General features: G+C 54.6%; 1 protein-coding gene across 4 annotated transcripts; it reads right to left on the bottom strand.

The window, feature by feature from the left end:
* Positions 1-1,407: 1,407 nt before the first annotated feature.
* On the bottom strand, positions 1,408-15,328 carry NDOR1 (NADPH dependent diflavin oxidoreductase 1). 4 transcript variants are annotated; one of them, XM_042879047.1, is made up of 15 exons: positions 15,248-15,328; positions 14,293-14,427; positions 13,751-13,828; positions 13,176-13,273; positions 12,356-12,454; positions 11,819-11,920; positions 11,232-11,438; positions 10,781-10,902; positions 8,794-9,014; positions 8,312-8,419; positions 7,599-7,713; positions 7,072-7,218; positions 6,382-6,500; positions 3,777-3,871; positions 1,408-1,598 (listed from the first exon to the last, which is right to left on the bottom strand). In XM_042879047.1, the coding sequence occupies exons 2-15, from the start codon at positions 14,425-14,427 to the stop codon at positions 1,454-1,456; spliced, it is 1,791 nt and encodes a 596-aa protein (XP_042734981.1). In that variant the 5' UTR covers positions 15,248-15,328; the 3' UTR covers positions 1,408-1,453. The 4 variants fall into 4 exon arrangements, with proteins under 4 accessions (XP_042734981.1, XP_042734985.1, XP_042734982.1 ...); XM_042879051.1 differs by having other exon boundaries at positions 10,781-10,896; XM_042879048.1 differs by lacking the exon at positions 15,248-15,328 and adding an exon at positions 15,126-15,241.
* Positions 15,329-15,341: the final 13 nt, after the last annotated feature.

Genomic DNA, 15,341 nt, shown 5'->3' with positions numbered 1-15,341 from the left:
TGGCTCCATGTCCCCATCGACCCTTGCTGCCTGCATACAGTCTGGAAGGTCTTGCCATCGGGAGAGACCAGTTCACCCCTGTCCCCTGTGCTGGGATCCTCTCCCTGCCATGATCCTTCAGGTTGTTATGACAGAACAAGGGGAAATGGCTTCAAATTAAAGGAGGGGAGATTGAGACTGGGACATAAGGCAGTTTTTTACACTCAGGGCAGTGAGGCACTGCACAGATTGCACAGAGAGGTGGCAATGCCCCGTCCCTGCAGACAGCCATGGTCAGGCTGCTGGGGCTCTGAGCACTGCTGGAGCCGTGGGTGTCCCTGTGCACTGCAGGGAGTGGGACCTGATGGTCCTTCCAACTCAGTTCTATGGTGCCCACAGTGACTTGCAGGCATTGGAAGAGAGAGCATAGCCTGGACAGTGCCTGTGCAGGACACTGTCACCATCATGACGGCTGTCACGCAGCAGCTCTGTGCAGCTCTCCAGCCATCCCCAGGGCACAGAGGAAATGCAGCAGGGTGGGGAAACCAAAAACTTCCCTGCTTCCTCTCATCACAGCTCCAGCAATGCCCTGGAGCACCACACACCCACTCTGGACCCCATGATCCCATGCGTGGGAGTGCAGCTGGGTCACAGGCACAGTGGCACCCCTGCCCCTTCCTGTCCCAGGGATTGTCCCTGGCTCTGAGTCATCACAGCCTGGTCCCTAATTGCTATTTACACTGTGGCATGGAGTTCAAGGAACTGGGTTAGGAAGATGGTGGCACTGGTCCCAGTGGGGCACAAGGAGGGCTGGCAGTATGAGGGATGCCAAGGGAAAGGGCTGGGGACCACAGACTTGCTTAAGCCTGGATTGAGGCAGGGCACCAGCTGGGGCAGAGGATGGGTCCAGCAGCTCATGGAATGGGAAACCATCAGTGGCACTCCAGGAGCTCAGCACCAAACCTCCTGTGCCTGTCCCTGCTGGCCTCGGCCACCAGAGACAGGAGGAACAGGTCTGTCGGGGCAGCCTCCCACTGCAGGCACTGCTGCTGCTGACTAACGCCGGGTGGGGAGGCTGCCATGCAACAGCTCACTTCCTTTAGGTCCTACCACAAACAACGGCTGCAGCCAAGGCCATAGCTACAGCAATGCCTGCGGGTGCTGCCGGCCCAGTATGGGGGCACTGTAAGCTGAGGACCCAGGAAGGCAGCTCAGTGTCATGCAGGAGACAGCCAGTAGCCTCCCACTACAGAGACCCCTGTCCCCAAACCGAGGGGGAGTGCACACAGGGAGCCAGGCCTCACCCACAGCCCCAGCAGGTTCCCCCACCATTCCCTGGGAATGGGATTGGATTAACGAACACCCTCTGCCAGGCCCCTGCCCTGGCTGGAATAACCTCAGCCCAAGGACGATGCCAAAGGCAGATCATTCTGCTGGCTCCTTTATTCAGGCACAGCTCAGGCAGAGCAGAGACTTATGACCAGGTTTCGGACTGGAAGCGCTGGGACCGTTCCAGGGCTGATAAATACTCTTCTGCTTCAGAGGGCGACAGGCCACCTTCCAGCTGCAGCACTGACTGCAGGGCTTCAGCCACCGCCGCTGGCATCTGCTTGGCATTTCTGGAAAAGAGAGCAGTGGTGTGACAGAAGGGGAGCAGGAAAACCAAAGCTCATCCACCTCCCCCCTGCTCCAGTGAGGCAGCCAGACCCAGTGCCCCAGCACACTGCCTGGCTGCAGTGGTAACCCGCCTCACCCACAGTGCGGGCTCCCTGCCACCAGTAAATGGCAGCTTCAGGACACAGCTGCACCACTCCCTAGAAAGCAGAGCTGTTACCCCACGCAGGGCTTCTAAGCACTGGCATCTGCAGGCAAAGATGTGCCCTCAGTACCCATTGCGGAGCTGAGAGCACCACAGCTCAGTGCCCTCAGTTCTGGCCCTTGTACTTCCCATCAGCATCATTAGAGAAACACAGGGAACAGTTCCTAGTCATAATTTCACTGCAGGAGGGCAGGAAATGACCCTTTCATCTCAGGGAGGCATTCAATGGCAGAGGTGCCTGATCCTGAGCTGGGCAGGACAACGGCTGCAAGGGAGCAGGATGAAGGCACCACTGCCTCAGCCTCCTGCCAATAAAGCCAAAATGTTTGTTTTGATGGTGGCAGTTACAATGGAATTTAGTTCAAACCTCAAAGTAAGAGAAATGGTGAAGTAAACACAAGCTCCTGTGTAAAAATACCCAAATAGGATTCACAACACTTTCAAGTGCAATTATTTCTAATGGGAAATAAGGAATTCAGACTTTTTCTGTTTCATTTGAAGAACTGTGTGACAAAAAAACATTCAATAAAGAAAAATTCCCAGGCAGTCCTAACTGGAGTGAGCACATCCTTGCTGTTTCCCAAGAATCAGGGAGAATTCTGACTTGCATTAAAGCTGATTAATGTCTCAAAATACACAGAAAGGAGGTCTTCTGTTTTTAGAAAAGTCGTACCGCTTCTGAGTCAGGCACTGATATGTGAGTGCAAGATAGTGGAACCGTGGCTGTGATGGAGAACACGCCAAATCTGTTTTCTGTAGGAGACACCCTCAGCTCATTGGCCCTGGGCTGGATAAGCTGGGCACAGCCAGCAAGGAGGGACAGCCCTGAGTCCCCAGCTGCTCACTCAGGGTGAACCACAGGTCAAAGCCCACCTATGCTAGTAAGTCCCAGAGTGACCTGACATCCATCCATCCTCATGGCCCTTCCAAAATCCCACACCAGGGAGCCATGCAAGCTCCGATCTATCCAAGACATTCAACTTTGGGAAAGAAACCAAACCAAGCCCCACACCTGTGGGTTACAGGTGCCAGACAGCACTGCAATACAGTGCACAGTTGAGCAGGCAGCACAACCAGCATAGAAACAATGAGGCAGCCACTGGCCCTTCCTAGGTAGTAAACACAAATCTCATTCTCCCAGGAATGCAGTGAGGCCAGTCTCACCCTGCAAGGCACCAGGAAGTGTGAGATGTGCAGGAAAGAGACTCCTGCAATCACTGCTTATATCAACAGCAAAGTACATTTGTTGGGCTTGTGTCCTGCCTTCCAGGTCATGTAGGTGCAGGGCAAACACCATTGCTTCTCTCTTATCAACTTGTGGAGCCCGAAGTCTTTCACGATGCTCTCACCTGGGCAGCCTCCCCCCTGCTCAAGCAGCACCAGGGCAGGCAGGTGAAAGGATTTATCCGGGAAAGGAGCTGCAAACACTGCCTCTGAATGCTCCCAGCTTCTGGACACCAGCTTTTGGCCACTGGTTGAGGATTTCCAAGAAGCTCAGGTGAGCAGCTGAGTCAGTCCCAAAAGCAGCCGCTCAAGAGCTACAGCACAGTTGCAGCCCTGTTACATACTGCTTCAGGAGCCTCCCACCCATCCAAGCAGCAGAACTGCAGTTCTTTGGCCCACTTTGACTGGAGGAGAGCAGTGCGAAAAGATAAAGGGTTCTGCCACAGATGGACTTGCTGTGGGTCAGAGCTGAGGCAGCCCTGGACAGTGCTACCATGGTTGCAGCTCTGCCCCTCCTAACTGGAGTGCAGGCTAGGTAAGAGAAGGGCCCTCAACCCAGGGCTTTCCAAGCAGACTGCAAGGAGGGCAGGAACCAGCTGGTCCCTCTGCAGCAGCCATTGCAGCTCCCCAACATCTGCTGGGTGCAGGGTGTGCTTGCTTTGGTGGCTGAGCCATGGGAAAGCCTCCAGGGAGCTGGAGAAGCATCAATGCAAGGCCCTGCTCCCCCTGGTCCCTGTGGAGAAACCTCACTCACCCAGCCAGGTAGATGTGAGCTCTCTGGCCATTCAGCAGCTCCCATAGCAGCCGTCCATTCTCCCGGATGCGGTGCTGAACATACACTTTCTCCTCCTGCAAGAAACAATGCTGAGCCCACCAGCAGTACCCACCTGGCCCTCAGTGCACAAACAGATTGCTCTCAGGGTCTGCTTGCAAGAGCTCAAGGCTGTGCAGCCCCTTTGGAGAATGGAGGGCATCAGGTGCTCATCAAAGCAGATCAATTCCTGCACAGGGCAGAACTCCATGTGCATGTCAGTGCACTCTGACAGATCAGTGGGAGATAGGTGCAAGCAGCAGGAGCTTCAGAGGGGAAAGCCCCTAAATCCTTTGGCTGCTTCCTGCCTGCTGCCAGCTCCACTGAACAGCCCAGGGTGCAGGGCTGTGAGCCCCATGAAGGCTCCTCCTCTCCCTGAGTGGACAGAGGCCTCACAGCCCCTCATACCAGGGCTGCTGTGAAGTACAGCCTCTCCTGCACCTTTGGCTGCTGGTCGCAGTCACCCACTGGAGGCCTGGAACAGCTCAAAAGCGCAGGAAACCCGGAGGGAGTCCCACCCCCTTCCTCTCCAGTGCTTAGAGACTGGGTACAACTGGCTCTCAGCAAAGCACAGACCAGCAGAGCAGAGTTCCCAAAGGGTTAATCCTCAACACTTCAGGCATCCTGCCTGCAGCCCTGGCGCCTGCCCAAAAGGAACTCCATTGCCAACGTGCTTGAATTCACTGCCGGCCCAGACAGCTCCCCCACGACAAAGGTGACACTGTGATGCAGACCAGGCCCTGTGCTGCGTGTCCCACCATGCTGGGCCCTACAAAGGGGCGAGGTAAGCCGCAGGCACAGCCTCCTCCCTGCATTGTCACACCTCCCATCCACCCTGAGGCAATAAGGCTCCTGACGCATTTCAGGCTCTGGAGGTGTGTGTGGGAGCACTCCAAGCAGCCTTGGCCCCATTTGTACCAGCAAGTGTCACAGTGCACTCAGGTCCCACATAGCGCCAGCAGCAGCAGCGCACAGGAGAGTCAAGTCACCTCTGGGCACAGCTACGCAGCCCTGACCCACCACAGGAGGTAAGTAAGCCCATTGCAAGCACCAACACAGCCAGCCAGCTGCCCGACCTCAGCATAATTAACGTTAATCAGCTAAGTGCTGATAGAGGCTCTATCAATGAGGCCAGGGCTCTGAGCAGGTCGTTCATGGACCTAGCTACCTAGAAACCAGAGCACCCAAGAGACAAACTCAGGTCATAATGTCTCAGCTAAAGCCCAGGGCATCCTGCTGAGAATTAGTGACAGCCGCATTAGGAAGGGATCAATCTGCTCTGCAGGGCAGAAGCAATGTGACAGAAGGTCGCTACATGGGAACCTTACAGAAGAAGAGGGAAATCCTGCTCAGCTATGGAGCATCCCAGCTCCTGTCAGGCTCTTTAAAAAGAAATTTTTGATGAGTTAACATCTGTGGCATCTGCTGGAGCTGCAGGCACAGCAGCTCCACATCCCACCTAGCCATGCTGCTGAGCAGCTCCCTGTGCAGAACTGCAGAGACACAGTGGCAGCAGAACCCAATCCGTTCTGTGCCACAAAATCTGCAAAGCTGGAGGAGCCAAGAGGAACACACTGCTGTAAGCCCTGGCCCTACAGTCTGCGAGGGCAGGAAGTCTCTAGGGCTGCCCTCCAGATTTGAGGAGCTGTATGTCTCCCATCCACTGTGTGAGCCAATGGAAAAAAGGCAGAATACTCATCCAAAAAGCCTCTGCTCTACCACTCCTGTTAATCAAAGACTCAGAAAGCCTTCACAGAGGCATCTCACTCACGCCTTACAAGTAACCAGATAAAAGATGCTGGCTTAATGTCAGCGCATACACACAGCCAGGAGAAAAGGACTGGCACAGCTGAGCTACCTAGGAATACCATTCTCAATGACCCTTTTTATCAGATATCTCTGTTTCAAAGGCAGGCTGAGCTTTTCATACCATCAAAGGATCGGGCAAGGCAGTCAAACAGGGACTCACTGAGCCACTCCCGCAACTTAAAAACCTTGCAGCCCAGAGAGGGGCTGAGGGAGAGATGCCCACCAAAGGCACTGGCTGGGAAGTAAGGGAGGTGTGGGGTGCTCTTCCCTCCTGGGAGCTTCTGCCTACACCACTGAGACTCTGGGGAGCTGGCACAACAGCACCACAAAATGGGGCAGGAAGCCAAGCTCTTCAGCTGGTGATCAGAGGGACACAGTGGGGATGGCAGCATTCAACCAAGAAAATTATTGCCTGTTGACCCTCCCCATTCATCCCAAAGAGGCCTGAGAGCTGCTCACGTGGCTCAGACAAACAAAGCTGGCTAACACCTTATCTGCTCTGGCACTTACCAGCTCCATCTCAGTGACCTTTCCAACTCAGCACAGCCAGCTGTGTTACAGATTGGCCCCTGTGCTGCTGCTGGTAATCTTGGCCAGCACCCAGGTGGTGCAGGGGAGCGAGGTGATCACTGTGCCATACCACCAGGTCCGTCACAGGCACAGGGGCAAAAACCCCAGCAGGTTCCCATCAGCACAGCCAAGGTGCTTCTGCGTACAACCTGCTCCTCCAAGAACTAACCTGGTCCCTGGAGAAGGCTGTGAAAAGCATCAGGAAGCCCTTTGTCACCAGTTCTTCCCACTCTGCCTGGCAGTAGAAGTCTTTGGATTTCTGGCGGCAGCCAAAGAACAAGCAGTTCCCTGTGGAGAGCAGATCAGAACGGCTGTGCTGGGTGGACGAAATGCCCCGTGAGGGCCATCAGTACCCATGCAACTCAAGAACTGTGTAAGCATGAATGCACGTGACCTGCGATAACCAGAGGCTGGAAGTGTGGGGTGTGGTGGGCAAGTAGGGCAGGGCACGGTGAGCCCTTGCAGGGCTGCCAGCTCCCCTCCACCAGCCTATTAGCAGCCTTCTGCAGAGATACACAAGTGGGCCAGGGCAGTGATGATGGGACAAGGGCAGAGGGAAAACTGCTTACGCAGCAGCAATCTCAGCAACCCAACTCCACTTCCAGGGAACCAAGAAAGAGGCATTTCAGAGCCCTGCCCTGCCCCAACAAGCAGCCTGGCAGCCCAGCCTGTGAATAACCACATAGTCTGCACATATCAGGCTCTCTCTGGTGCTGACCTCCCTCACAGCCCAGCCTGCTTCCAACTACAGTAAAGCTCGAGCCCATCCAAACCCACAGGAGCACCCAGTTCCTCATTCCTCCTATATGCTGAACATAGACTTGCCAGCAGCAAGGGGCACCTCATGCCCACCCCTCACCTTTCTGTCCTTGTGCCACTCGCTCCTGTATAGCTGCTCGGAAAGGTGCCACCCCTGTGCCAGGGCCAATCATGATTACAGGAGCGTCAGGGTCAGCTGGGAATTTCATTCCTCCTTTCTTCACCCAAAGAGGTACCCGGACATCACCTGCAAACAGACTCAGCATTCAACATTGCTGGAGATGTCCAGCAATAAGAGCAACATCAGCTGCAGGAAGTGAGGAGCAGCCCTCTGTAAGGACTGCAGAGCACACCGGTGCTGGGAGTAGGAGGGTCAAACGAGTGGGAGTAAGTCAGGAGCTCACAGTGCTCAGGGCAAGCTAGGGGAGCACATCATGCTCCAAAGATGGGAGCAGTGAGGAAGGCTGTGCTGTGCCTGTCCTGCTGGCACTGGTGCTCCACCAACGGTTGAGACAACTCCAGCATGCAGCCAGCACACAAGTTGCTGCCAGCTCCATCAGCTCTGTGCAATCCATGCTGTGCTTTGAAGCAAGCACACAGGTCCTCACATAGACCAATTAATGTTACCTTGCTCTGGGTTGAGAGATGCCAACCATGTAGAGCAGAGACCACGACGGGGCCTGCTGAGCCGCGTCTTGTACCGCACTACTGCCACGAGGATCTGGATCCGGCCGGGATGAACCTGTGTGCAGACAGCAGCCATGAGAACCAAGACACCCAGTACAGCTCAGTGAGGAGCACCCAATACCTCTAACAGGGACAGACTCCATTGCCCAACTCATACCAGGCAACACTCATCCCAGCCTGAAACAGGTGCTCAGACACAGACAGAGCAGGCTTTTCCTAGTGCAGCACAGCGATAGGAATGCTCTGTGCAGCTGGCAATGGTGACAGAGACACTTCAAGCCAAGAGCCCTCCATGGAAAGCAACTGCCACCAGTGCTCGGGCTGACATCTGCCAAGGCACCGGGGCTGGGTCCCACCGCCACCTCCCGGCAGCAGCAGGAAGCAGCACAACCCTCTTCCTGCAGCCAGGACCTGCCAGCCTCTACAGTACCAGGTCTCACTGCTCCCTGTGACAGTGCAGAGTCTGCACTGCACCAGCCCCAGCACATGCGAGCACCTTAACCTGCAGTGGGGGTTCAGGTGGGCTGTGGATATTCACAGGGTCAGGCAGTGCAGCCTGAACACCCATGGTGCACTGTGCTGGTGCAGCACCAGCAGTGTCCTGGCACTAAATTCAGCGCCTGACATGAGGCTGAGAAGGGCCAAGCTCTTACCAGCAAGGAGGAGGCGATGGAGAAGGCGCGGGGTCTGATGCGAGGGATGAGGTCCAGCAGGTACTCGGGTGGAATTGCAGATGTGGTGTGAGGGAAATCCCAGAGGGCCTGCAAAGTCACGGAGAGCAGAGCTCGTGCATCTCAGAAAGCAGCCTGCCTGCTTTTCTGGGGCAGCAGAGGTCGTACTGTAGCACTGCCACCCTCACCCAAAGGCCCAACAGCAGGGGTTCTCTGAGCACCAATCTGCCTGTCCCACTGCCCTACCCTTGTCCCCAGGCTGCAACACAAAAACCACAATAGAGCCTAAGAATTTGGAGCAAGCCTTAGCCTGCTTATTCCAAGGACAACTGAGAAAATGAGCTAAGTAAATTAAATTCCTCAGTCAATAAATTGCTGCTCATCATCTGTCTCCTCTGCCTTGGCTGCTTTATTTCTATGGCACAGTCCTCAAGGATGGGTCTGCTATGCTCCCCCAGGCCAACCTCAAGGGTGGTCCTGCGAGGTCGGTTGCAGTAGCTGTACAACTCTTCCTGGCCCTGTGCAGAGCTGAACTCCTGCAGCTTCTCCCGCTCCAGCTCGTTCGTAGAGAAGTGGGACAAGAGCTCAAAGAAGGAGCGCCGTGGCACACAGGAGATGTCCAGGTAGTGGGTGACCAGGTGTCGGATGGTGCAGGGCTGCAGCAAGTGAGCAGGGAGGGCTGTGCCTGCAAAGAGAGGCACCAGAGAGAGCTCAGGGCCAGCTCTGGCACTCTCCAGCCCTGCTGCACGAGGGCATCCACATGCTACAGGAAGGTCTAATGGAGCTGACGTTAGCCACCACCACTGCTGCTTCCCACCATACACCCCCACTCCATCCTGTTCTTCCCAGCTTGCTTTGCAAGCTCACATGCTTGCAACAGAGAACATCAGCGGTGCTGAGCACTCCCTTACTTTTTCTAAGTACTTCTGGACAATGCCTTATCCATATGGTTCCCACCATGCCCACACACCGCAATGGAAATAACCAGCAGCGTCCTATGTGCTAGGCCTGTCCTTGTCTCCTCCTTCTCTTACAGGGGTGCAACAAGTAGCTTGAATTTCTCTGGGGTTTGCTTCCCAGGCCCAAATCCCAGCACTGACAGTCAGTCAAGAGATGGTGGGGGAAGGCAGGAGATACAGTCTTGAAGTGGCAATTACTGGCTAAAAAGAAGGGGTCTACTGCAACCTCTATGGGTACTCAGAACATCTCATTGCAACAGCAGGTAGGGTGAAAGGAAAGATGAAAAGAGTTCCAGCCACTGCTACCTAAAAAAAAGACCACAGAATCGCTCTGCAAAATCTGGCATCTGACCAATCAAACCAAACCGGTACTGAAGTGTTGCAAAGCATGACAGACTACTGAGAGGACAGGGATGCTCACATGCTGGTCTGCAGGTGCACCAACCAGGATCTGTGATTCTTCATGAGACGCAGATCCCTGCAGGTGAACTGAAATGCCAGGGACCAATGCTGGGACATATCAGGATCAAGAGTGCTCAGAGATAACAGGGATGGAGCTCTGGCATCTTGGAGACGGAGCACCTGTTCCCTGCTATGTAGCTTAGACACTTCCATAGAAGCCTGTTAGGAGTTCCTCACAGCACTGTCTAGCCTCAGGTGGCATCAAGCAGAGGGGCTGGCAATTGCCCTGCATCCTTTGTAAGGTCCAGGACTTCTCCCTTCCTGGTGCTGACCACACCAATCACGCTGCAGAGGAGGATATCAAGGGATTCATGTGCTCTCCATGTATGGGCAAAAAGACTGTGATGCTGAAGATGTCTGCTGGGTTCTTTCACTTCTGGAGGCATTCAGGAAAAAAAGGAACAAACCAAAGCACAGTTTAAAGTACAAAGGAAAGTCTTGGGGTGATGTTTTCCAGTAGATCTCATATTGACTTCCTGTGGTCTTCAGTTCCCCAGACCAGGGAGGTGATGAGCACTCAGTGGGGAGGAAAGAAGAGAAACCAACCACTCCTGGCATCATGCAGGCTGCAGAGCCATAGCAATGCCTGGTGAGTGGGTGCCTCCAGGAGGATTTTCTGGTTGTTGGTGCCAGTGCGTGGCTGCAAAAGCACCTCCATCAGGACTCTGAGGTGTAGGCAGAGCCAGGGGACCTGCATGCCCCAGCAAAGAATCATAGGCATGGATGGGGGCAGAAGTGAGAGCAACCTGATTTGGGTCTTGGGCTGGTGAGCATGCAGGATCTTTCACACTCTGAGCTGGTGAAAATATAAGGCAGCCCTGGTACCACCGGGTCCCTTCCATAAGCCTAATGAAAGACCCATATGCATAGAGAGTTGGGAGAGAAGGAGAGCCCCAGCACTGCAGGGCAGGCAGATGTCTTGTATCAGCCAGCCACAAATCCTTAGTTCCTTAACTACTGGATCTAAAGCAAAGGAAAAGCAGATCTCCAGGCTTGGCAGAGAGGTAAAGGAGTGGCCAGCAGCACTTACCAGGCTCTGTGGGCTTCAGCAAAAAGCACTGGTCTGGATCCAAGCGAAGGAGCTGGCAGAACTGCTGCACATCTTCAGGGCAGTTCTGGGGTTGGATCATCACCACGTCTCCAGCACTGAACCTGCAGATGCAGCAGGAACTGCTGAGCATGGCCACAAGCAATCCTACAGGCAGAGCACCGTGACCCCAACCAGCACCCACAACAGAGGAGAGGCCACAGCTCAGCCAAATTCCCATTGCCACTAACACTAAGCTCCCCAACCTGACAAGGCAGAGCTGGCCCACAAAACAGGACCCACGCTACTGCACATCTCCTATGTCCTGACTTTGTCATGGAGTGGGACAGCACAGAGGCTGCAGTCTCTGAAGAAGGACAGAGGAAATAAGGAAGATTATAGGACATCTGATCTCGCACTAAAAAAAGCTTGGGGGAGTCAGAAAAACACTCACGCGATCCCTGATCCTGTGACATCAAACTCGATGAGCCGGACATCCTGGAAATGGGATTCAGCCGTGATGCGCTGGTTGGACACCATACGAGCAGCAAAGGGATGAAGCTCAGAAGGAAGAGCCCTGGGTGGTGTTGGCTGGAGCAGGCTGCTGTCAGAGTGCAGGGAGTCCTCAGCCAAGTAGTGCAGGGTGTATCTAGGGGGCAGGCTGCAGGAATTACAGCAATGCAGTCAATTCTATGCCACAGCTCATCCACTTAGCTTTACATAGCTATGGCCTTATACAGGGAGACAGGGACACTCTGAAGTCTCCCACAACATCCACCACCCACTATCCCTGTTCCTTGGAGCTGACTCATGGTAAGAGATCACAATGCAACAATACTGTCAGGAGGAGATCTCAAAGATGCTGGAATACAGCAAAGTAAGCCTGTCTAGTGGAAGCAGTTAGGTCTTAGGGATGCTTGGGACATCAGTAGCTTTGTGAGGAGGTGTCTTGGCCTCCACCCTAGAAGCATCTCTCCACTCCAGAGAACAGTCACAGAAGACATTTCACACCAGCCATCTCCAGCAAACCTCAACACTCACCATACATCAGGACTGATGACCTCAAGGCCAGGAGGGAGAGGATACAGGGCAAGGATCTTGTCCCATAAGGCCAGGAGCCACGGATCAACCACTGCATCTGGCCTGCAAGTGAGACACTGAGGTTGCAACAGAGTTGTGCCTCCCTCACCATCCTTCCACAAACCAGCAATGCTACTCCTGCCGTCTGCACTACTGTCAGAGCTCAGGGAGGCTGCAGTGCCACAGACAACTGTGGCTTTACATCCCTTGGTGGGTCTGACATCTTCTTGGACAGTGCTGGACCTGCCCTGGGACACAATCTCTGATGCCCTTTCGCAGCACAGGCATTCACCCCTTGCAGTTCCACAAGACCTAGGCAATATGCTGGGAGTCATGGGATACCCCAGTGAAACAAGTGATCCCAGCCTCGGCACAGAAGAGCCCTGAGCAGAGACCAGCATGCTCACACAGAGCAGGAGGCCACTGCCTATGTCTGGAGTGTGGGAGCAGTAGTGCAACACAGCCCCCCACCTCATCACCTCTCCATGAGGCTCTTACCCCAAGTCGTGCTGGTCATCTCCCAATGCAACGGGCAGCAGTGGGTTGCCCCCAAGCTGTAGCAGCCGTTTGTGCAGCTTCTTGGCAATAAAATTAAACCTAGGCAGAGAATAATCACAGCTGTAGAGGGCAGGCTCCTCCAGCAGGACAACAGACACTGTAGCCAATTGGCTACACAGGCCAGCATGTGCAGCACATACAGCCTTGCCCAGCCCTCCATTGTGGGACAACTCGGAGATGCAGCAGCTGTTACTGCTTGCTAGGCCACACAGGCTGTACCCAACTTTGGAGGGACTCTTCAAGGGGTCCAGTTTCCCTTCAGGTCAGCTCCCAGAGGGAGAAACACTTCCCTCCCTGTCCCTGTCCCTCACAGTCCCACGCTACCACTGTAGCTCTGTTGGGCACACGGGGATAACAACTGGGAGAGAACTGAGACCAGCGGGGCTGGCTGTCACCTCTAACTATGTTTGATGCCGTCTTCTGGCTTGGTCCAGAAATTTCTGTGACACAGGCTTTCCCGCAATTCAGAGAGCTGTGTGTCTGTAACAGCTGACCAGAAAACAATGTCTGTAACAATACAGCAAAGTATCTGCTTGAAGAGGCTAGGAGGAAGGACGTGGCAAAAGCCTAGCTCCTGGGGGTTAGAAGGGACATAGACTCGTAGGGCAAGAATTTTGAAGGCAGGTGGGAATTAGGTTTTGCCTGAACCGCTGCTCTAGAGTCAGGCTTTGATTCTGCTTGTCCACTCCATTCCCCACCCTCTCACCCAAGCTGCCAGGATTAGCTGTTGGGGCAGGCAAGGAGTGCAGGAGCTGCTTACTTGGGATAGGAGGAATCACCGAGGCCCAGCACAGCGTAGTCCATCTGGCAAAGGGAAGCAGGAGGCAGGTTCTTCCGGAACAGAAACCTCCAGAACATCTGCAAAGGACAGGGCCAGGAGTCACACTGCTGTGCACAGATGCCTTCCCGCCCTGCTGGCACACACCACAGGGCTCCTTCAGCCCTCTGCTGAGTCCTGACAGAGAGGGGAGCACAGCCTTCTGCAGAAGTGACTCCTGAAAGCAGCTATGCTGGCGATGGGAGGGGGACAGTGCTTTGTGAGCCCTCTGCAGACCTGAGAATGTTACTGTGGCAGGGTCCCTTTCGGCTGCCAAAGCTGCTGAAATCTCACCAGCCTGCAGTACAGCAGTAACACAAGATGCTCCTTAGCCCTACAAAGGTTGGCACTAGGGGACTATGGCCATTCTGACTAAGCCAACATCTGCTTCACACTTCACACTGCCCCAAAAGAGTCCTCTCCCCCCAAAAAATAGCACTCAAGATACTTGAAGAAATAAATCAGATCAGTGGATCAGAGACACAAAAGCAACATGGACATACATATACATATCCTACCTTCATGTTGTCGGGTGGGTCACCCTGGCCAGTGGTCGAACACACAAATACCACCAAGAGCTCATTGATGAGGTTTGCCTGCAGGCAGAAACAAGCTTGCGAAGGTGCATCCAGCTGCATACAGCAGCTTACAGATGTGCCTCACTGTCCAGACCCAGCTGCTCTCATGGCACTGGGCTCACAGACAGACCACAGTCAGTATAACACCCACAGCCCTACCCAGTATAGCCTCCTTTACAGGCACTGCAGCAGCATCTGCTGCCCATGTGCTGACTGCAGCATCAGTTCCCTGGTGCTCTACCTTGCAGGAACACAAAGCATGGCTGAGCAACTGCCACCCAACACGGACTCCCAAGTCATTGTGCAGTTTTCATATTTTCAGCTGGATTAAGCACAAACCACCCTCAGGAGGGGCACAGAGATGGGGTCTGGTGAAGCACATGTCACAGCAAGGGTGGAAGCTGTCTGAGCCCCAGAAATGATTTTGGTGGGGATGAAGCAAGACCAGAACTGCCTACGCAGCTCCCTGGCTGGCCACTCACCACATCATAGCTGTCCAGAGCCTCTACTCTGCACTGAAAGTGCCGACGTTTGGCTTCTCTGCCAATTCTTTCAGCTGTATCTTGAGCAGTCCCAGTTTGGCTGCCAAAAAGAATAAGGAGTCTTCGTTCTGTCATCTGCAGGAAACAAACCCAAAGAAAACAGCAGGAGATTAGGTGTTGCTAGACCAACAACTACCCTAGCTTCAGAGAAGTGCTGGCAGCTGTGGGTTTGAGTGAAATTAGAATGCAGCAAACAGCAAGCATGGGGGTAGCCAAACAGTATGGTGAGAGTTGCACAATTCAAGGTGCCCATCCCCAAACAGCACTGACGCATGACACCCTCTTCACTGCAGCACCCAGGTTTGCAGGAGCAGCAGGGACACTGCTGTTGCCCAGCTGTCAACACTGACAACAAAGGGAGAATCCAGGGACAGAAATTAAAATTCTGGCTCATTTTAGCTTTCCTTACCACCTGTGCTCAGCGCACGGGTCACCCTGCACTTCTGATTTCAGCACGTCTACCCCGGTGCCATAAGCACCCAAACCCAAGCGGCCTGGGGCAGCACCCAAAGCCCAGTAACGCAGCCACGTGTGCTGAGTCGTGATGCTTACACTGCACAGCTACACAGCCGCCTCCCTCAGCAAGGGCCCTGAACTCCCACCCCCAGGAAACCCGGCGTCCCCACGGGCAGTCTGTGCTGCTCCAGAACAGCCAAAAAAACAAGCCGAAAGAAAGCAGCGCCCCCGTCACAGAGCAGCTCCCGCAGCACCAGCGGACCCAGAGCGGAGCGCATCGGGGAACGGGACACGGGAGACCCGGTGGAAAGAAATACCCGAGAACACGGACACCAGGTAAGAGGAGATGCTCGGGGGAACGGAGGCACCCGGGGAAGGAGGTCAGCTGAAAAGGAAACGAGGAGCGAGAGCGACAGCAACACAACCGCACCGCACTCACCGCACATCACCCCCACCCCGCCGCCACTTCCGGCTCAGCCATTTCCGGTGACGTCATCGCGCGGCGCCGCGTCCCGCCGGGCGCAGGGAGGGGG

Source organism: Lagopus leucura, unplaced genomic scaffold, assembly GCF_019238085.1.
Source record: "Lagopus leucura isolate 7727_CA_CO unplaced genomic scaffold, USGS_WTPT01 Super-Scaffold_100022, whole genome shotgun sequence".
Taxonomy (NCBI): Eukaryota; Metazoa; Chordata; class Aves; order Galliformes; family Phasianidae; genus Lagopus; species Lagopus leucura.
This window is presented reverse-complemented; position numbering and strand designations above follow the sequence as displayed.

What these genes read in the sequence shown, in the direction of transcription:
- NDOR1 (XM_042879047.1), bottom strand. Translation starts at nt 14,427, where the DNA reads ATGACAGAACGAAGACTCCTTATTCTTTTTGGCAGCCAAACTGGGACT. An exon ending in GTCATCAGTCCTGATGTATG is followed by an intron (nt 11,439 to 11,818) that starts GTGAGTGTTGAG and finishes TAATTCCTGCAG; the next exon opens with CCTGCCCCCTAGATACACCC. An exon ending in ATCTCTCAACCCAGAGCAAG is followed by an intron (nt 7,219 to 7,598) that starts GTAACATTAATT and finishes GTCTGTTTGCAG; the next exon opens with GTGATGTCCGGGTACCTCTT.